This window comes from Schistocerca piceifrons, chromosome 1 (genome assembly GCF_021461385.2).
Source record: "Schistocerca piceifrons isolate TAMUIC-IGC-003096 chromosome 1, iqSchPice1.1, whole genome shotgun sequence".
In the NCBI taxonomy this organism is placed as follows: Eukaryota; Metazoa; Arthropoda; class Insecta; order Orthoptera; family Acrididae; genus Schistocerca; species Schistocerca piceifrons.
In genome coordinates, this window is record NC_060138.1 from 358,218,389 (window position 1) to 358,242,033 (window position 23,645).

The 23,645-nt window shown below is 38.1% G+C and overlaps 1 protein-coding gene across 1 annotated transcript; it reads right to left on the minus strand.

Moving 5' to 3' along the window:
• Positions 1-2,546: 2,546 nt before the first annotated feature.
• On the minus strand, positions 2,547-3,496 carry LOC124805194 (ADP-ribosylation factor-like protein 16). The gene is made up of 2 exons (XM_047265693.1): positions 3,072-3,496; positions 2,547-2,992 (listed from the first exon to the last, which is right to left on the minus strand). The coding sequence occupies exons 1-2, from the start codon at positions 3,384-3,386 to the stop codon at positions 2,798-2,800; spliced, it is 510 nt and encodes a 169-aa protein (XP_047121649.1). The 5' UTR covers positions 3,387-3,496; the 3' UTR covers positions 2,547-2,797.
• Between the last annotated feature and the right edge of the window lie 20,149 nt (positions 3,497-23,645).

Below are 23,645 nucleotides of genomic sequence, written 5' to 3' on the forward strand. Positions count from 1 at the left end.
GTGCTGTTAACCTATGAAGTACAGCTTGAAAATTTCTATTAAAAGCAGAAAAACAGGCAAATGGATGAAAGAGTACACGGAGGGTCTGTACAAAGAAGAGAATTTGTACTGAAGTGTGACAGAATAGGAACAGGAAGTTGACATGGAAGAAGTATGAGATCCAGTGATGCAATTAGAGCTCAACAGAGGACTGAAAGATCTTGGCCTAAAGAATTCAACAAGACTTTCAGGGTCACTGAAATCTGTTGGAAATGTAGGATCTAGAAGGTTATTTGAGTTGATGTAAAAATTGTTGGAAACCAGTGACCTGTCATCAGTCTTGCAGCAAAGCTTTATCATCATATTACCAAAGAAGGCTCAAGCAGATAAATGTGAAAACTATGCGTGGTTAGCCTGGCAAGTGATACTGGCAAATTGCTTACCAAAATCTGCACTCTGCACACCACTGTGAAGTGTATGGCAGAGTTTAATACACACAAAAATAGAAAGAAACATTGCAGATGCATTGGACAATGATCAGTTCTATTTCAGGAAAGAAAACTATACCAGAGACGTAATTCTGAAGTTGACCTCAATAATTGAAGGCAGACTGAGGAAAAATTAGGACACCTTTCTAACATGTGTAGGCCTTGAGAAAGCCTTCAACAATGTAACGTGGAATAAAATGTTCACAATCCTCTGTAGGTTGGGGCTAAAATACAGGGCACAGACAAGTAAGCTACATAACCAGTAAAATGGTCAAGAAAAACAATTTCATATTAAGAATGGTGTAAGGCTGGACTGCAGCTTATTACTGTAGCTCTGTTGTTCAACTATTTCGTTCAAGAATTCATGAAGCACGTGAAGGAAATTTTGAGATATCAGCACTAAGATCAAAGATTATATAGCACAACTTATGGCTTAGAGAGAAACAAAGCAATGGTGAAAGTGGCAAAGTGTAATAAAAAGGAGCATAATGATTTGCATAACTTCTAAATTAGGAATGATGACTATGAGAGAAATGACAGAGTTCCTGTGTACAGGAAATGAGCTCACACAGGATGGTTGCTGCAAGGAAGGTATCAGAATTATATCAGAGCATGTGCAGAGTCTTTTTCAGAAACTGGACGTATTTGAAATTTAGTGCTCTTGAAGAATGTTAAAAACTGAATGGAAAGATAAAGAATGAAATAACTAATTACTAAGACGAATAGGTGCAGAAAGAAGTCTATGAAAGATCCTTACCAGATGAAGGGACTGATTAGTGGAATGTCTGCAATGGCACCAAGGAATAGCTGATACAATGTTTGAGGGAGCAGTAGGAGGGAAAACAGTAGTGACAAAGTCTGGAATATGATACATACATTATAGAGGATGTTGGTTACATAGAGATGGAAAGATTAGCACAAAACAGGTAAGGATCGAGGACATCTTCACACCGTTCAAAAAACTGATGGTTTAGAATCTGGAAAATGAATGTATGTGACATATAAGTGGAAGAAATTTGTGAATAGTGTAACTTTAGTTTTGGTATTATGAGGTAACTTGTTTGCAAGTATGTATCTACAGAAGGGCGCATTGAATAAAACGTAAAAATACTCATTGCACTAGACTCGTAAATAATTATATATCTGCCAGCGTGAATTTTTAAGTTTTTAATTGCATTTTATCGTAAAGTTTCATTTACATTTTGTTGTTCGGTGATATTTAATACAAATACATGTATTGTGTGCTGATAAGATAAAGAGCAGACATGTGTGTGAGGAAAACACATTTGAAATTTGTGGAATCCTGCTGATTTCCGCACTAGTCACTCGGTTAAATTTAACATCATCTGATGTCATATGGCACTGAATTTAACGTGGAAGGCAGATCAAAAATTATCTTCATTATTATAAACTGGGTTAGTACTGGCAATACCATTGCCATCATGTCTCACTCACTACAATGCCATCAGTAGGAAACCAGAGACACATTGTGTGTGTGTGTGTGTGTGTGTGTGTGTGTGTGTGTGTGTGAAGAGACCAGACAGCGAGGTCATCGGTCTGATCGGATTGGGGAAGGACATTCTGTGTGTGTGTGTGTGTGTGTGTGTGTGTGTGTGTGTGTGTGAAGAGATCAGACAGCGAGGTCATCGGTCTGATCGGATTAGGGAAGGATGGGGAAGGAATTCAGCCGTGCCCTTCCAGAGGAACCATCCCGGCATTTGCCTGGAGCGATTTGGGGAAATCACGGAAAACCTAAATCAGGATGGCCGGACGCGGGATTGAACCGTCGTCCTCCCGAATGCGAGTCCAGTGTGAACACATTCTCATTACGTCCTTATACTGCACCCACTGATTTCCGTCAGTTCTACACATCGAAAAGCTCCACAAATGGTGTACAAGTTCAGATGTGTATAGGAGAAACATTCAGTATTTTGGGGCTGATACAAATTTCATTACGTAGACCGGAACATGTTTTTTACACATTTATAAAAATTACATTGATAAATAATGTGCAAAATACATTATTGCTATGCTTAAAGTTATTTATTACGTAAATGAATTGCACAATTACAGCCCGTATGTTTTTTACTGACTCAAAACTATATGATACTTAATTCTCACGCAATCATGATTACGTAGTACTCAGTTCGTGGGTGAGTGTTAACACTGAAATGGATTTTATGACCACTTTCACTTGTTTTCAATTATTGTCCTGTTGTCTGCTCTAATAACAATTAAGACGTAAAAGTTCGCCATTTAGGCCGTCCATGGTGCTCATTATTGTGGAATGCTATGCAGATCCGAGCAAGGAAAGTATTTCTGCTAACATTTTATTTCTTCTGTTGCCGGGCACCTTGTAACCAAGTCATAACTCTGTCGATTCCTTCACCTGTTATTGAACTCGTTTCAACAACTGTTATCTCTTGTGTTATTTCTTTTTTCAGCCGATTTAATTGCAAAATAAGTAACGCCTCGTTCCTCATCTGTCTGTATGAAGCATCCATTTTCGATAGAACAAGTAACACCTACAAAAGAAAACGGACCGAATTTAGAAACATGGATTTTTATCTCTTGTGAATTGTTTAAACTCTCCATTGCATTTACCTTCGTATGTTTCAGACATGGTTCTGCAAGAATAGAGTACAACAACACACCCGCTGCTGAAATTTGACATAAATTACTCGCATCAACTACATAAATAATTTTCTTCACTCCCTGGTAATAATTCCTCCACATTGGTGCCATTATTCCCCCGATTTCTCTTATTGTTATTTCTTTTTGGCTCGATAATTTGACTGGGACGATGTTTAGTCCCACTGTAGGGACTGTACTCGAAGTCACATCAATTTCTTCTTTGTTTTGCAACCGCTTAAGTAATAACGTTTTTCCAGCACCAGTTGGACCGAGGCAGATATACATTTTACAACCCGTTCAGTTTCCTAACGATCGCAACGAAACACCCGTTACTGTTACCATGGAAACAAGTACACTACACAATCAATTACTGACTTCAAACGTTGTCTCAGGCCGTCGACATCTGGAGCGACTGAAAGAAACGCAACGGGCAGGCGATCTTACTCAGCAACTGGTAACCAACTGGCTGGCAACGCATTTCCGCAGACAGCGCAACTCCGAGATGAGAAACTATAGTTGCCGGGTGCAAGGGTGGAGCAGATGGAGAACTGTATTGCATCCTGAATATCGATTGTCGAGTACAGATTCAAGCTTAGAGAAATTAGGATGACCACACTCGAATGAAAAAGCTAAGAAAATTCTAGATTCATCCGTGCATCCAAAGAAAGCAACTGCAGGCTAGATGTAGCAGACAAGGAGCCGCACATAGATTCGAAATTCATTGCTTTTTATAGAACGATTAAACAGTCCTATAGTGATTTGCACAGCTGATGGATAAATGCTACAGACCTGTTCACGTAGAACGGACCTCCGGACACGGAGGCGGAGCGATAGGGAAGCTTGGAGGGTATTTGGTCTGCGCATACTTGACGGCAGAGAGCGGGCAAACAAATCCGCGTTGCCGAACTGTGCAGTAAACAACAATCAGGTTAATGTGCCTACGGTACATCGTATCTATGAGAGGGTCTAAAAAATTTTAAAACCCATTTCTACCAATCTTACGTCACATTTCGACGACATTGCGTCCACCGCAGCTGTAACCCACATTCTAGAAGTGGTCACACGAGTGATTTGTAAGCAGTCTCCTTTACAGACTGATTGCACTTCCCCAGTACTCTACCAATAAACAGAAGCCTACCATCTGCTTTACACATTACTGACCCTATGTGATCGCTCCATTTCATGTCTCTAAAGCGTGTTACACCCAGTATTTGTACGATTTTGCTGATTCCAACAATAACACATTGGTATTATAGTCATAGGATATTATGATTTTTGTTTTGTGAAGCGCAAAATTTTACATTTCTGAACGTTTAGAGCAAGTTGCCAATCTCTGCACCCCTTTGAAATCTTATCAAGATCTGACAGAACATTTATGCGACTTCTTTCAGATTGTCCTTCACTATAGATAGCTGCATCATCTGCAAAAAGCCTGATTTTACTATTAACATTGTCCACAAGGCCATTAACATGCGACATGAACAGCAAGGGTCCCAACACACTTCCCCAGGGCACACCTGAAGTTACTTCAACTTCTGAAGATGACTCTCCCCCCCAATAACATGCTGTGTTCTCCCTACCAAAAAGTCCTCAGTCCAGACACAGATTTCAATTGATACCCCCATATGATAGTACTTTTGACAATAAGTGTACGTGTGACAGTCAAATGCTTTTCGGAAATCAAGAAATACTGCCTCCATCTGATTGGGTTGATACAAAGCTTTCAGTATGTCATATGAGAAAAGTCCCAATTGGGTTTTAGATGATCGATGTTTACGAAACCCATGCTGTTGGCATTGAGGAGGTAATTCTGTTCAAGATACCTCATTATGTTTGAGCTCAATATGTTCTAAGATTCTGCAACAAATCGATGCCAAGGATATCGGACGGTGGTTTTGTGGATCACTTCTGCTACCATTCTTGTAGACAGGTGTGATCTGTCCCTTTTTCCAAGAGGTATAGATTATAGTTAGAAGATGGGCTAACTCAGGCACAGATTCAGTATAGAATCTGACAGGGATTCCATTGGGCCCTGGAGTTCTGTTCAATTTTAATGATTTCAGCTGTTTCTCAACACCGCTGACACTTATAGTTAAGCATTTCAATTTTTGCTTTGTTACCCTCAGTTTCAGTTCCTATCTCATTCGCTAGGGACTGGACACTAACTTTGGTGCCACTAACACCCTTTACATACAACCAGAATTGGTTTAGGTTCTGGGGAAGATCACTAGACAGTATCCTGCTATGGTAGTCACTGAAGGCATCACACATTGATCTCTTGACAGTCAAATGCGTTCATGCAGCATCTCTCTATCTATAGCCCTACACTTCATTTTACACCTATTATGTAGTAATCGCTCTTTCTTTAGATATTTCTTTACAGTGGCTGTGTACCATGGAGGTTCCCTCCCATTATGAACTGTTCGACTGGGTGCATATTGAAACACGTATGTAACGTAGCAGCGATGGTGAAGCATAATAAAATCTTTGACCAGAGAGCCATTTATCGTGGTTAGTCTGCGCTTGACCGCGCGAGTGTTGCGAGCAGTACGCTAGTAGTCGTCATGCAGAGCAGTCGGTCAGTAGTAGCAGCCCAGTGCAGTTGTGTGATGTAGTCTGTCGGCAGTAGTGGTCTAGTCCTCTCACGGTCACGAGCGGGACGCAGTCGGCGAGCGTCGACATGGCATTCTGGTCAAGACGCTGAATGAGGTATATTGTTAATGTAGGTAACCATCAGATAACGTGAAGTTTATTTATTGTAATTAATTTTCAACAAGTGCCCCAATAATAATTTTGATTTCAAAGCAATTTTTAACAAAAAAATCATTTAATTGAACCAACGATTTCCTTCCATTTCCCTTAAAGAAAAGTTCCAGTTAAATTTCAAAAAAAAAAAAAATATTATTTGCAATGCAGTTCCTCCAAGCCGTGGCCAACAATAAGAGCAGAAATTTGACATGCAGTTATACTGAGGTAAGAATTTAATTCTGATTTTTTTTTGCACAGGGCCAAAGACCGATATTTCGGTTTAATTGAATTTTCATTATCACTGAGATTTTCTTATCACTGAATCGACTTTCATTTTTTGTGAGGAACTTATACTTGGGTCAGATTGCGATTCTCATTTTTATTGACATTAAATTTAATTGCTGGGGAGGTTACACTTAGCTCAATGTGCATTAGTATTTAAAATAATATCTTTAAATTTTTTTGTGGGGAGGTTACACTTGGCGGCACCCAATCCAGGATCATATTTCGTTGAGAGTCTTTTGAAAAACAGTCAGATATCTGCTCTTATTTGCTTAAGTATAATTAGGATTTGGCGCTACGCTTTTACTAATCTTGTGACTTTCTTTCTACAGGTCAACGGCAATTCGTTGCTCTATTGTATTTGTGTGTTGCTTTTGCATTTGTGCTTATTGTTTTGTGAATAATTGTGACTACTGTAAAAATGCCGCGAAAGACTGTGAATAGTGTATCGCGAGGTATTATGAATGAATTTACCGACTTAAACAACGTGACCGATAGTAATTGTGACACGCAGTGTAATGATGACAATCCTGCGTTCACTGACAGTCAATGCGTTCCAACCACTAATGATGACTTTTATCTTAATGATGAACAAACGAACTCAATCGTCTCTTCTGTTAATTTGACGACAATTGATGACGCGGGACGCTCCATTGTAATGAGCGCTACCCAGCTTAACACAACCGGTTTGGAAAATTCAAGTAACATACAAACAAATTTTTCGAATGAAAATGGCCAGTGTAGTGAAAGTACGACGGATCCATTTAATTCAGAAATAATGACCGACAGTGTACATTCGACTGACAAACCTTTTTGTAAATCTCAAAATGACCAAATGGTTACAGAAAGTGAAACAATTCCAGATCCACCATTAAACAGCACAGAGAATAGAAATGCTGACTTTGAGTCGAATCCAATTATGGCATTGTTGCTACAAATGAGTAAACAACTTAATGAAAATAGGGAAGATTCTAAACAACAGAGTGAAAATCTCAAACAACTTAGTGAACAGGTCAAACAAGATAACGAAAAACTCAAACAACACTTAAATGAAAAATTAGACGACAATTCCAGACAGTTAAATGAAAAATTAGACGACAATTCCAGACAGTTAAACGAAAAATTAGAAGACAATTCCAGACAGCTTGGTGAACAAATTAGAGCTGTTGCCGCGCAGTGTCATGACACTAAGGAACAGTTGCGCGTGGAAATTGAGGCTTGTTCGAAAAAAAAATAGCGAAGAAATTAAGTCTGTTGCTCAGGAATTAAGGGAATTGCAAACAGCTGCAACAGAAACACTTAGAGACGAAATTAGCGGAGTCGCTAAACAATGCTTTGAAAAGGCTACACAATTACGTGAAGAGTTTAGAACGATGACTGCAGAACTTTCGCGCGTAACGGATGAAAAGATAGACGCGAAATTCGACCAACAGAACTCTCAGATTGACGAACGCTTTAATCTCCACATACAAAACAGTGATACGCGTTTCCGCAAATTTATTCAGCATCAAAATACAGTCAAACGTCAAGTCATGGAAACAATCACTGCACAAAGACAAGAAGACAAACGTAAAATGTTCGCGAAAGCGAAGACATATGTAGACAATAATATTACTACAGTGTCCGACAAAATTAATACCATAGAACAGTTGAATGCGGAATTACGTGATGAAATTTCTGATCTTAAATCAAAAACAGATACACACACAGTAAATATTCAAACAGTGACAGACAGATTCGAACAATTAGAACTAACACAAGATAGCGATGTCATCAAAGCTGATGTTAAAAAACTGAGCGAAACTACGCGTAAGTTGCAAAAACAGATTAATGCGTCCGATTCTAAAACCGATGATCAGGCAAAAATACTGACTGAAAAATATGATGAATTAGCCAGTCGTATTGATGCTATTGAAAGTAATAATGACAATAAATCGGACGATACTGCACCGGTTTCATTTAACCAAACACCTGAATTTCAAAATTTACAGCAGACAATTAATGAGATCGATTCGTCTAATAACACGTTGCGTAGAAAGTTATCGAGTTTACAACAAGAAGTAACAGAAATGAAAAGTATTTCAGTTAATAACACATCACAACAGACGCCACTTCGCGAACATCTGTCACACTCGCGCAACGCGTATAATTTGGGTAATCTACAGAGAGTACGGGACTTAGATTCCGAACAACCACAGTTCAATAGATTCTCTTACAATCCTGAACCTGTTCCATCACACAGAGACGATAATTTTGATTACAAACATTTTCTGTCAGTGAGAAAGTTTAAAGTTTTTAAAAACGATAGAACGCAGATTCACCCACTGGATTGGATACAACAGTTTAGCTTTGCTTTTCCACCGACTTGGCCTGTAACACATAAACTTGAATTTATTTGCAGTTTTTTGGAAGGCGAACCGGCAACTCGTATGAGACCGATCGCGAGACAGAGTTACTCGGTAGAGGAATTTCAGAATGCTTTTCTGTCAGCGTACTGGTCGAAGACGACACAGCGCGGAATTAAAGATCAACTAATTAGTTTGCCAAATTATGAGAACTCCAATTTTCCCAGTGTCACGCAATTTTTTGAGCATATGGTCCAACAAAACCAGTACCTAAGTGAACCGTACAGTGAATCTGCACTTATACAATTATGCATTTCCAAATTACCACGGTCATTACGAGTGTCACTTCTAAAGGGGCAGCAAAAGGAAAACATTTCAGCATTCAGAGACCTTTTACAGCTCTTGGAAGTACAACAATCTGATTATTCTTTTGTAAACAAAAATTTTTCTTATAATAACCAAGGTCAACAAAAGTACAGCAATTATGATCAGACACGTAATTTCAATAGGAAAGATAACAGACGCTTTAGGAACGACAACTACCAAAACTCTAATAATAGCCAAAATTCTAATTATCAATATCGTCAAAATTTTCAGCAACAGGAACCACACTTTAGTAACAATAGAGGTGTTTCACAACAACAACAACATCAAAACCAGCCGGTTAGCATACCTAACCAACAATGGAATGCACAAGGTCAACCAGGCTTTAATGTTTCGCCGCGTGCACGTATAGTCCCTGATACAAGAAATAGTAACGTACGGCAGCAAGGAAACAACTACGTACAAAGAAGGCAGTGTTTCAATTCCTATCGTAATGCACCGTATAGGAATGACTATTACGACAGACGTAAAAATAATGAGGACAATTTTCAGCGTACATCTAACAACAGTCGGTCATACCAACAGCAAAATTATGCACGAGAACCTATTCTCATGAACGAACCCGACAGTAGGTATCATCCAGAGCGTAATACGTCTGGAAGAAGTAATAGGACAGTTCAAATAGTCGAAATGCCACAACATCCTCCTAATAATAATAACACGTCAGATAGAATCTGACTAGATACTGTACAGGACGCATCTTCCAATAATACAAGCACTACCTTTGACACGCAAAATGTTGTTCGTGAAAATGTAATTACTTTTGACGACATACGAGACACTCTTTTACAGGAAAGACCAGTTGTTCAGAAAACTATTTCACATCCTGTTATCGAAATTAAAATTGGTTCATCAAAATTTTCAGCAGTAATTGATTCCGGATCACCTATATCAGTAATAAATGAAGAAACTTTTAACGAGTGTAACAAAGAGAATACCTATCCGACATTACCTTTAGGCAAAACAAAAGTGAAGGGAGCAGTATCGAGTAAAGGAGTAGACGTTAAATTACAGACGCATTTATCATTTTGTATTGGAGGTCATACTTTCCACTCAAATTTTTGGATTGTTCCTTTATTGACAACAGACGTTATTTTAGGTACGAATTTTCTGGTGCAACACGACGCAGTTATTGATTTCCAGAATTCTTATTTAATGTTGAAGGATGAAAATATACAATTGGCTTTAGAGTTTCAGCATTCATTGTCTGCGGAAGAACAAACAATTAACCGCACAGAGGTCATTTCCGCAACACGTAACATAGACTGTAATTCTGCATTGTTCACGGATACATACGTACATAACTATAATACTCCAGACGAAGCTGACTACGACGTAATACAGATGATTTCTGATAAGGTTAAAGAAGCAGTGCAAATACAGACGACGAACGCACGCAGCTATACAAAATTCTTTTACAGCAAGCTCCAGTTTTCGACAACATTCCTGGTACTATGTCCGGATTTATGTATGAATTTCAAGTCAAACAGCACGATACATTTAAAGCAAAGCATTATCCCATTCCATATATTCACAGAGAACAAGTTAAAAAAGCATTGCAGGATATGCTTGACCAAGGAATTATTGAACCGGCAGTTAGTCCGTACATAAACCCGCTACATATTGTTAAGAAAAAAGATGGCTCACTTCGCCTCGTACTTGATTCACGTCACATTAATGACATTATTATTAATGAAACAGATCGACCACAGACACTAGAGGAACTTTTACAGAAATTTCACGGTACAGCTATTTATTCCACATTAGATTTGAAATCGGGATTTTGGCAAATTCAACTTCATCCGAGATGTAGAAAATATACAGCTTTTCTCTGTTTCGGCGACTGTTATCAATTTTGCAAACTACCATTCGGCTTAACTATTTCTTCTGCAGCTTTTATTCGCGGTTTGAATACAATACTTCCGACAGAACTTAAGGACAGAATTACGACGTATGTAGACGACATTCTTATCGCAGAAGCTAACTGGTCTGAACACAATGTGATTTTAGAACGTCTGTTACAAACTTTCCATACACAAGGACTCACAGTTAATCTTAGTAAATCGCACTTTGGCAAAACTTCCATAAAATTTCTTGGACACGTAATTTCAGCAAAAGGCATTGCGCCTGATCCGGAAAAACTTCAAGCTCTATGTGACATTACTATTCCTACAACGCAAAAACAATTACGCAGTTTTTTGGGCTTAATTAACTTTTTTCGTAAATTTATTCATCATTCTGCTTTAGACACACCCAGAGTATGCCAATTAACAGGTAAAAACAGTATTTGGTCTTGGGATAAGCAAGCACACTCTGAATTCATGAACCTGAAACATGCTCTGTTGAATGCACCACTTTTATCGCACCCAGATCTTACCAGAAATTTTTCCATTGCGACCGACAGTTCCAACACCGCTTTAGGCGTACACATTTTCCAGGAAATTGAAGAAGATGGCTCAATAGCAATTAAAAACATCGCATTTGCAAGCCGCATTTTGTCACCTGCTGAACGAAATTATTCTGTTACAGAACTTGAAACATTATGTGTTGTATGGGCTTTCACGAGATTTAGGCACTTTCTTTATGGCAGACATACCACCGTTTACACAGACCACAGAGCGATACAATTTTTACTTTCGGCTAAATTTACTCACGACAGATTAAGCAGATGGAAACTTTATTTACAGGAATTTAATTTTACAATAGTTCACATTCCCGGCACGCAAAATGTTATAGCAGACGCACTATCGCGTTTTCTCGGCAACAATCAGCAAGACGTAGCAACCAACTTCTGCAAAACAAATTTCAGTGTCATGTACATTCAGCAAGTTGCATTTAAAAACTTTATTTCATCGTCATTACAGGACATAGCACAAGAGCAAAATAAAGACAATGTGTGGAAAGAAATTAAACACCTTTGGCAAGATAAGAATAATGTTACGATTAGAAACCATTACACTGTACGCAATGACATTCTGTTTCGCCGCTCTCATCCTGACAGCAACAATTGGTTATTATGCATTCCTGACGAACTGGTTAACAAATTAATTTGGGACACTCATTTAAGTTACGCACATTACGGAGCACGAAAATGTTTTATTATACTGAGACAGAACTGTTATTTTGCCAACATGGAGAAACGTATACGACGAGTTTTAGCGTCTTGTAAAATTTGCCAGAAAGCTAAATCAGACACCACTTCACATATTCCTCCTTTATATCCTATTGTACCCGTTAAATTAAGACACATGGCCGCAGTAGACATTTTTGGTCCGATTCCCAGAACTAACAGAGGTTTTTGCTACATCTTTGTCGCTGTTGAGCTCACTTCAAAATTTGTTACTTTCACTCCGTTACGCAAAGCTACTGCTAAAACTGTTTCGAAAGCATTTGTAAAACATTTTCTATTTCATGTAGGGCATGTGTTGAAAGTAATTTCTGACAATGGATCTCAATTTCGTTCTAGCATATGGACACGTATGTTACGAGCTAGAAACATTTCTCCGATCTATATATCCAAGTACCATGCTTCTTCGAACCCCTGTGAAAGATTAATGAAAGAAATTGGTAAGCTGTGCCGAATATACTGCCACAAAAGACATATTGATTGGGATACACACATACTCTCATTCCAAGATGTAATTAATTCCATTCCAAATGAATCCACTATGCTATCTCCGTCTGTAATACTGAAAAACGTTGAACCACCAAACAAAATTAAAGAATTAGTAAACTTCCCTAAATGTCGTCGCCTACGACACCATGAAATAATTGACATTGCGCTGAGCAACATCAAACGTGCCGCAGAGCGCCGGAGAAGACAGCAAAAACAGGTTTGTACACGCCGCGACTTTCACGTTGGACAGAAGATATTAGTACGTACACACTATTTATCCAGCAAAATAAAAGGTAAGTGCAGTAAACTTGAACTTCTATACGCAGGTCCATATCGGATTCGCAGCATCCGTCACCCCAATGTTGTACACGTCGAAACTTTGAGAACCAGAAAATCGAAAGGCAACCACCATTGGTCAAATATTAAACCCTTTATTGAATGAAGACACTTTATGATTCGACACACTATGATGCCATTTACTAATTTTTTATGACCACTTATGCAATTATATTCACATGACTAATTACTGATGATTATCGTATTTTTTCTTGGCAAGTGCCCGGCAAGGTAAGGTTAGCAGGTCGCTTTTCTTGTCGTTACACATCAGACCGTGCATATTTTTTCAGAGACACTTACATATTTTATGACTAATTATGCAATGTTAGCTAATGACATGTTAATTTCATTACATTTTTTTTTCATTAAAGGCTTTAATTCTCGTCTCTATTAACTACACTCTATACAAGCTGAACACTACGAACGTCACATTTTGTCTTTTTATGTACGATTGTTTTCAGTTTTGTTTGTATGCACTGTGAAATAGTTAAGATATAACACACAGCAGTTGACTTTGACATTTTTGTTGCCCTATGACACATCAAGGTCGTGACTGTTTTACATTTTTTGCTGCTGCATTGTATTATTCTGTGTACATTTTTGCATCTGAACACTGTCAATGTCTTTGACATATTACGTTTTCTGTCATGTTATGCTGTATGGTTAATTATGTCACCATAAACCAGTCATTATTTAGTGGGTATATGATTTAAATGCAAGACATTAATCTTTGTTCATCAATTTCAGAAAGAAATGATGCGTGTAAGAAATAAATTCAACAGAAATGGGAATTTCACCTACGGAATAAACGAAAGAAGATGCAATAACTTTATGAGGAAGAGTAAATGGATCAGGATTAACAAGCATTAACAAGAATATACTATGCTCATCGTAGAATAGCAGTCTTAACTAATTTTTTCTTTCAGAATACAAGGTGATTGATGCAGGCTGTCAGACAGAACTACACATCTTAGTTTTAGTGATGAAATATGCTAGAGATAAGGAATAGTTGTATAATGAGTAATGAAGTGATTTTTTTGCAGATGATAATGAATGCTGATGAATAATGATGAAGGATATGGTATTATGAATAATGAAGTTTTTCTTTACAGGTGATGATAATAATGAAGTTATGATAATATGGATAATGAAGTGATTGATAATGAAGTTTTTTCTTTACAGATGAGGATAATGTTGAAGTTATGTATTTATGCTACGTAGTTATTTAAGTATTTGTTGCAGTTTGTTTTGACAGCAGGCATTATATTGCATAGTAGGATGACGGTAAGTTTTGGAAAGGACAGCTATGGAACACATTTTTATACACATTTCACTACCTGTTAATTCGAAGTTCACTACTTTTCAGCATAGTGTGCGTTTCTTCTTTCAGATCAATAATCCATTTTGTATTTTTTCCAGGAGAAGCTTTTCATGATACTTACTAAACCTGTTACTTATTATACCTGTTCTAGTACTTGCATTTTTATTTTTTTTACCCATTTGTGTTTATCATTTATAAATGTGATCACATATACTGCGTTGTTACATAACCTTGCTACAGCCGACTCATGACGTTAACTATCCTCATTTGCAGCAATAGGTCAAAAGCAAATAGTGTTATGCCTCAGCAATTAATTATCGATCCCAACGCAATGCATTGCTAACAAAAAAATTTATTACCAGTCCCAAATAGTGATACCAGTTTGAGAAAGTTCTGAGTAATGCTGAACAGCAATGAATAATATGTCACTTGGAAAATGATTAATTAATTATGCTATGCTTTGTAACTGGAAAAGAATGCGATTGTTTCATAATGCTTTGTAATTAGGAAAAAGCTAATGATTATTACTATTGAAATGACAAATGATTAATTAATTATGCTATGCTTTGTAATTGGAAATGAATGCGATTGTTTCATAATTCTTTGTAATTAGGAAAAAGCTAATGATTAATACTATATTGGAAAGACAAATAATTAATTAACTATGCCATACTTTGTAACTGGAAAAGAATGCGATTGTTTCATAATGCTTTGTAATTAGGAAAAGGCTAATAATTAATACTATATTGGAATGACAAATAATTAATTAACTATGCCATACTTTGTAACTGGAAAAGAATGCGATTGTTTCATAATGCTTTGTAATTAGGAGAAGGCTAATGATTATTACTATATTGGAATGACAAATGATTAATTAACTATGCTATACTTTGTAACTGGAAAAGAATGCGATTATTTAATAATGGTTTGTAACTAGGAAAAGAAGGTTACTGATTCTATGTAAAACAATTAATGAACATTTTTCTGTAATACTACATGCTTGGTACAGAAATGTTCAATAACTGGGCTATGAATGCCGCAAACTACTAATGAAGACTGGTATGTGACCTAATGTCCTTCACCTTATGAGCTAACTACTCTGAATTACTGCAATGTCTATTTGTCCTGTCTATCCTAGTGATCATGGAGCACTATATTTGGTTTTTGCACTAATTCTACATTGGTGTGCCTTGTAAGAGCGTGGTGTTGACACGACATGCTGTCCACCACCGTGAGCGATGAAGACATTGTTATGGTCCCACTGTTTGGTGTACCTAATGTACTGCCAAAATGAAAACATGGAACATTACTACGACAGTTCAGTGTCTTGGCTACACTGATAAATTCTGATGGGAAAAGAACTTCAAATTGTGTCACTTGGTGTTGTACTTCTGTGGAAAGATATGGACTTTCAGAACAGCTGTGTGCAATCTAAAGTGCTACAACCATGATGCAATCCTTCCCTTTCCTATCCTAATAATGAAAATCATTTTTTGCTAACATCATTTATGTTCATGGCTATACATTTTTTTCGATTCGCTGAACTCCAGTGCGAGTACACTTATGTCACTTGTCGATATGATTTTTTTGCCATTATGTTTATTTATTGCGAAAATGCTAAAGACATTTTTTCGATTTGTTCTGAAGTACAGTATATGTACACTCTTGTCTTTTATATTGTATATACATTTTTTATTTTAATGATATGTTCTGAACTACAGTGCATGTGCACTTCCGTTAGGTGTTAATATGTTTTCTACTGAACTTCAGTGCCTGTGCACTTTTCTCATTTTTCAATATGATTTGTACTCATTCTGTATATTCAATACTTCAGTGCGTATGCACTTATGTCATTTGTTACTCATTGTATATACATTTCGTCATTTGCTGATATGTTCTCAACTCCAGTGCGAGTACACTCATGTCACTTATCAACATGATTTTCTGCCATTCTGTTTATTTGTTCTGAATATGCTAAAGAATTTTTTTCAGTGTGTGTGCACTCTGTTATATGTCAAATAATTTGTATATACATTTTTCTGATTTCCTACTATGTTTTGTACTCACATTTTGTCTTTGTCTGATCTGCGTATAGAAGTTCAAATTTACTGCACTTACCTTTTAATTTACCGGATAAATAGTGTGTACGTGCTAATATTTTCTGTCCAACGTGAAAGTCGCGGCGTGTACAAACCTGTTTTTGCTGTCTTCTCCGGCGCTCTGCGGCACGTTTGATGTTGTTCAGCGCAATGTCAATTATTTCGTGGTGTCTTAGTCGACGACATTTAGGGAAGTTTACTGATTCTTTAATTTTGTTTGGTGGTTCAACGTTTATCAATATAACAGACGGAGATAGCATAGTGGATTCATTTGGAATGGAATTAATTACATCTTGGAATGAGAGTATGTGTGTATCCCAATCAATATGTCTTTTGTGGCAGTATATTCGGCACAGCTTACCAATTTCTTTCATTAACCGTTCACAAGGGTTCGGAGAAGCATGGTACTTGGATATATAGATCGGAGAAATGTTTCTGGCTCGTAACATGCGTGTCCATATGCTAGAACGAAATTGTGATCCATTGTCAGAAATTACTTTCAACACATGCCCTACATGAAATAGAAAATGTTTTACAAATGCTTTCGAAACAGTTTTAGCAGTAGCTTTGCGTAACGGAGTGAAAGTAACAAATTTTGAAGTGAGCTCAACAGCGACAAAGATGTAGCAAAAACCTCTGTTAGTTCTGGGAATCGGACCAAAAATGTCTACTGCGGCCATATGTTTTAATTTAACAGGTACAATGGGATATAAAGGAGGAATATGTGAAGTGGTGTCTGATTTAGCTTTCTGGCAAATTTTACAAGACGCTAAAACTCGTCGTATACGTTTCTCCATGTTGGTAAAATAACAGTTCTGTCTCAGTATAAGAAAACATTTTCGTGCTCCGTGATGTGCGTAACTTAAATGAGTGTACCAGATTAATTTGTTAACCAGTTCGTCAGGAATGCATAATAACCAATTGTTGCTGTCAGGATGAGAGCGGCGAAACAGAATGTCATTGCGTACAGTGTAATGGTTTCTAATCGTAACATTATTCTTATCTTGCCAAAGGTGTTTAATTTCTTTCCACACGTTGTCTTTATTTTGATCTTGTGCTATGTCCTGTAATGACGACGAAATAAAGTTTTCAAATGCAACTTGCTGAATGTACATGACACTGAAATTTGCTTTGCAGAAGTTGGTTGCTACGTCTTGCTGATTGTTGCTCAGAAAACGCGATAGTGGGTCTGCTATAACATTTTGCGTGCCGGGAATGTGAACTATTGTAAAATTAAATTCTTGTAAATAAAGTTTCCATCTGCTTAATCTGTCGTGAGTGAATTTAGCCGAAAGTAAAAATTGTATCGCTCTGTGGTCTGTGTAGACGGTGGTATGTCTGCCATAAAGAAAGTGCCGAAATCTCGTAAAAGCCCATACAACACATAATGTTTCCAATTCTGTAACAGAATAATTTCGCTCAGCAGGTGACAAAATGCGGCTTGCAAATGCGATGTTTTTAATTGCTATTGAGCGATCTTCTTCAATTTCCTGGAAAATGTGTACGCCTAAAGCGGTGTTGGAACTGTCGGTGGCAATGGAGAAATTTCTGGTAAGGTCTGGGTGCGATAAAAGTGGAGCATTCAACAAAGCATATTTCAGGTTCACAAATTCAGAATGTGCTTGCTTATCCCAAGACCAAATAGTGTTTTTATCTGTTAATTGGCATAATCTAGGTGTATCTAAAGCAGAGTGATGAATAAATTTACGAAATAAATTAATTAAGCCCAAAAAACTGCGTAATTGCTTTTTTGTCGTAGGAACAGTAATGTCACGTAGAGCTTGAAGTTTTTCCGGATCAGGTGCAATGCCTTCTGCTGAAATTACGTGTCCAAGAAATTTTATAGAAGTTTTGCCAAAGTGCGATTTACTAAGATTAACTGTAAGTCCTTGTGCATGAAAAGTTTGCAACAGTTGTTCTAAAATCACATTGTGTTCAGACCAGTTAGCTTCTGCGATAAGAATGTCGTCTACATACGTCGTAATTCTGTCCTTAATGCAAACGTGTGTCGGATGGCGTCAAAATTAATAACATTTTCGTGAAGAAGATTCTGCGTGTCAAAATTATTGCTTACGTTACTGGAATATGAAACCTGTACTGTGTCTGGTCAAATTCTGTCGTACGTGCTATTATTTACGGGAGGATGCTGTGGCATTTCGACTATTTGAACTGCTCTGTTATTTCTTACTGACGTATTACGTTATCGATGACACCTATTGTCTGTTTCATTCATAAGAATATGCTGTTGCTGATGTTGCTGCTCATAAGATCGACTGTTATTAAATGTACGCTGAAAATCGTGCTCATAATTTTTTTTTTTTTTTTACGTCTGTCATGATAGTAATTTCTATACGGCGCATTGCGATGCGAGTTGAAATAGTGTGTTGTCTGTACGTAGTTATTTCTTTGCTGCCATGCGTTACTATTTGTTGGAGCTGGGACACCTATTATGTAGTAATCGCTCTTTCTTTAGATATTTCTTTACAGTGGCTGTGTACCATGGAGGTTCCCTCCCATTATGAACTGTTCGACTGGGTGCATATCTATCAAGCGCATGGTCAACTGTACTTTTAAACTTGAGCCATAGTTCCTCTACATGCTGAGAGTTTCAGGTTCCTCATTCAGATATGACACTACTGATTTTTTATGTAGTTTACTGAACATTTATCACTTTTTTCTTGTTTTAGTTGTCCATTGTACTTTGTTAATCATTGTTGCCACAACCACTTCATAGTCATTGATACCAGTTTCGATATTGACATCCTCAGACAAATATTGAAGTCTATTTGTTGCCATTAGATCCAATGTATTTCCACCATGAGCGGTGTTCATAACTATCTGTTCTAGGTAGTGTTTCACAGAAGGCTTTTAGTAGTTTCACAGGATCACTAACAAAACTTTAATTCTCCCAATTAGCTGTTGGACAATTAGAGTCTCCCTTGATGATTACAGAAAGATTGAGGGACTGAGGTTTCTCTAAAGTTTTGTGTTATATCAGGAGACGAGTCTGATGGCCGATAGAAGGATTTAAGAATCATTTTCTGCCCACCCCTGATAATGAATCTTGTCTGAAGTATCTGACATGCAACTTGAATTTCTATCTTGGTGGATTTGAGTTTTTTCTCTTCTGCGACAAATACACCATCATCGTTTCCCATCAGCCTATCCTTTCGATATACACTTAAATTTTCCCCAAAATCATACAGCTATCAATTTAAGGTTTCAACCAGATTTCTGTAACTAGTATTAAGCGAACTTCATTGCTTTTCATGAGTGCTTCTAACTCTGGCATTTTATTTCGAATTCTTTGGCAGTTTACCATCAGTATGTTAATAATCTCACCTGTGGGAAGCTCTTCTTTCGATCTTACACCGATACTTCTGGGTTACCTACAGCTATCGTTATATGGATTGGATGGAGGGTCACCTAATCTAGAAAGCCCTTGTATGCACCCCACACACAGTCAGCTACCTGAGTAGCAACCTCTATGTGTAGTGCACTGCAGTTCTCGACCGAATGGTGCAAGTCCAGGAAGTCGGAGCCTTGTTTATCTCAGAACCTTCAAAGTCTCTGGTTCACTCCTTCCATTCCACTCGTAACGAAAGAGCCACAGTCAGTTCTGGAGTCAATGCTGCAAATGTAAGCTTCGTTGAAACTCCATCCACAAAGCTGGTCTTCTTAACCTTCTCTGACAGTCGCTGGAATGACCCAAGAATGATCTTAGAGTCCACATGACAGGCATCATTCATTAAAACATGTGCCACAATCTGTATGTGGTTGCACCCTGTTCACTTAATTGCTGTTGGAATAGTCTCTCCAAAATGTTGAATTTGGCATCCAGGCATACATAATGAATGCACCCGGTGTACTTTCCTGCCTGCCCCTTGCTGCCATTTCCCTAAAGCGTACTATCATTTGCCATATGTTTGAACTGCCAACAATTAATAGGTGCACACCCTTCTGCGTTTGTCTCCTCCTGACACCGAACAAAAATGGTGTAAAAAAAAAAGGCAAAGTAAGTGAGTCTTACTGACTCAGTTTCAATGAAAGACAGCACCTCAGGCATTTTGGTTAGGGGGACCAGTATGACACCCAGTCCTCCCTGGTCCCCCTCGACCCTGTACAGGACACCTAGATCTACCACCGACACGCCAATCCCGGCCAAGTGGAGGGTAATGACAGATCCTGTACTTTCTGTAGAATAAACAGGACCCACAGGGCAGGATAGTACTTGAGGTACCTCTGGTATGTGTATCAGAGGTACACGACTCATGGGAACTCTTTCGAGACACCAATTCGCAGTAGCTGGCAATCTTTTGACAATAGTCAAGGCGTTTGCCGATGACATTGCAATTCTGTCAGAGACAGTAAAGGACTTGGAAGAGCAGTTGAACGGAATGGACAGTGTCTTGAAAGGAGGATATAAGATGAACATCAAAAAAAGCAAAACGAGGATAATGGAATGTAGTCGAATTAAATCAGGTGATCCTGAGGGAATTAGATTAGGAAACGAGACGCTTTATGTAGTAAAGGAGTTTTGCTATTTGGGGAGCAAAATAACTGATGATGGTCGAAGTAGAGAGGATATAAAATGTAGACTGGCAATGGCAAGGAGACCGTTTCTGAAGAAGAGAAATTTGTTAACATCGAGTATTGATTTAAGTGTCAGGAAGTCGTTTCTGAAAGTATTTGTATGGAATGTAGCCATGTATGGAAGTGAAACATGGACAATAAATAGTTTGGACAAGAAGAGAATAGAAGCTTTCGAAATGTCGTGCTACAGAAGAATGCTGAAGATTAGATGGGTAGATCACATAATTAATGAGGAGGTACTGAATAGAATTGGGGAGAAGAGGAGTTTGTGGCACAACTTGACTAGAAGAAGGGATCGGTTAGTAGGACATGTTCTGATGCATCAAGGGATCACCAATTTAGTACTGGAGGGCAGTGTGGAGAGTAAAAATCGTAGAGGGAGACCAAGAGATGAATACACTGAGCAGATTCAGAAGGATGTAGGCTGCAGTAGGTACTGGGAGATGAAGAGGCTTGCACAGGATAGAGTAGCATGGAGAGCTGCACCAAACCAGTCTCAGGACTGAAGACCACAACAACAAGAACAACAACAACAAGAAGCGATTTTCAGCTGCTAACGAACGTCAACCAATTCATCCTATGTCTGAGAACAGCATTCACAGTGGGGCTGCGTTTTGGCTGGTGTAATGTACTACAAGGCAGTGAATAAATAACTTTAAATTAAACCCACTAAATATCTTTTAATTTGTTGAGCTAACATGTTGCTAATTCCTTATATGAGATTTGAAACAAGTAAAAAATCGAGATTACTATTAAGGCAACACTAAAAACTGTGGTAAAATTTGGTAGTTTCCTAAAAAGTTTTGATGTTAATTATAGCAAACTCAAAAACAATCTAATTTACGATAAATTCAAATGATATGAAGGGCTATACTAAGATGGTATCTGTTCTTTCGGACATGTCTGAAACAACAGATACCATCTTAGTATGTTGTTGTTGTGGTCTTCAGTCCTGAGACTGGTTTGATGCAGCTCTCCATGCTACTCTATCCTGTGCAAGCTTTTTCATCTCCCAGTACCTACTGCAACCTACATCCTTCTGAATCTGCTTAGTGTATTCATCTCTTGGTCTCCCTCTACGATTTTTACCCTCCACGCTGCCCTCCAATACTAAATTGGTGATCCCTTGATGCCTCAGAACATGTCCTACCAACCGATCCCTTCTCCTGGTCAAGTTGTGCCACAAACTTCTCTTCTCCCCAATCCTATTCAATACTTCCTCATTAGTTACGTGATCTACCCATCTAATCTTCAGCATTCTTCTGTAGCACCACATTTCGAAAGCTTCTATTCTCTTCTTGTCCAAACTATTTATCGTCCATGTTTCACTTCCATACATGGCTACACTCCATACGAATACTTTCAGAAATGACTTCCTGACACTTAAATCAATACTGGATGTTAACAAATTTCTCTTCTTCAGAAACGCTTTCCTTGCCATTGCCAGCCTACATTTTATATCCTCTCTACTTCGACCATTATCAGTTATTTTGCTCCCCAAATAGCAAAACTCCTTTACTACTTTAAGTGCCTCATTTCCTAATCTAATTCCCTCAGCATCACCCGACTTAATTAGGCTACATTCCATTATCCTTGTTTTGCTTTTGTTGATGTTCATCTTATATCCTCCTTTCAAGACACTGTCCATTCCATTCAACTGCTCTTCCAAGTCCTTTGCTGTCTCGGACAGAATTACAATGTCATCGGCGAACCTCAAAGTTTTTATTTCTTCTCCATGAATTTTAATACCTACTCCGAATTTTTCTTTTGTTTCCTTTACTGCTTGCTCAATATACAGATTGAACAACATCGGGGAGAGGCTACAACCCTGTCTTACTCCCTTCCCAACCACTTCTTCCCTTTCATGTCCCTCGACTCTTATAACTGCCATCTGGTTTCTGTACAAATTGTAAATAGCCTTTCGCTCCCTGTATTTTACCCCTGCCACCTTTAGAATTTGAAAGAGAGTATTCCAGTCAACATTGTCAAAAGCTTTCTCTAAGTCTACAAATGCTAGAAACGTAGGTTTGCCTTTCCTTAATCTTTCTTCTAAGATAAGTCTTAAGGTCAGTATTGCCTCACGTGTTCCAGTGTTTCTACGGAATCCAAACTGATCTTCCCCGAGGTTGGCTTCTACTAGTTTTTCCATTCGTCTGTAAAGAATTCGTGTTAGTATTTTGCAGCTGTGACTTATTAAGCTGATAGTTCGGTAATTTTCACATCTGTCAACACCTGCTTTCTTTGGGATTGGAATTATTATATTCTTCTTGAAGTCTGAGGGTATTTCGCCTGTGTCATACATCTTGCTCACCAGATGGTAGAGTTTTGTCAGGACTGGCTCTCCCACGACCGTCAGTAGTTCCAATGGAATATTGTCTACTCCGGGGGCTTTGTTTCGACTCAGGTCTTTCAGTGCTCTGTCAAACTCTTCACGCAGTATCATATCTCCCATTTCATCTTCATCTACATCCTCTTCCATTTCCATAATATTGTCCTCAAGTACATCGCCCTTGTATAGACCCTCTATATACTCCTTCCACCTTTCTGCTTTCCCTTCTTTGCTTAGAACTGGGTTTCCATCTGAGCTCTTGATATTCATACAAGTCGTTCTCTTATCTCCAAAGGTCTCTTTAATTTTCCTGTAGGAGGTATCTATCTTACCCCTAGTGAGATAGGCCTCTACATCCTTACATTTGTCCTCTAGCCATCCCTGCTTAGCCATTTTGCACTTCCTGTCGATCTCATTTTTGAGACGTTTGTATTCCTTTTTGCCTGTTTCACTTACTGCATTTTTATATTTTCTCCTTTCATCAATTAAAT

Excerpts from the sequence above, each read along its gene's own strand:
- LOC124805194 (XM_047265693.1), bottom strand. The coding sequence starts at position 3,386 with ATGTATATCTGCCTCGGTCCAACTGGTGCTGGAAAAACGTTATTACTT. Across the intron at positions 2,993-3,071 it reads CATGTCTGAAACATACGAAG|GTGTTACTTGTTCTATCGAA; the intron begins GTAAATGCAATG and ends TTTCTTTTGTAG.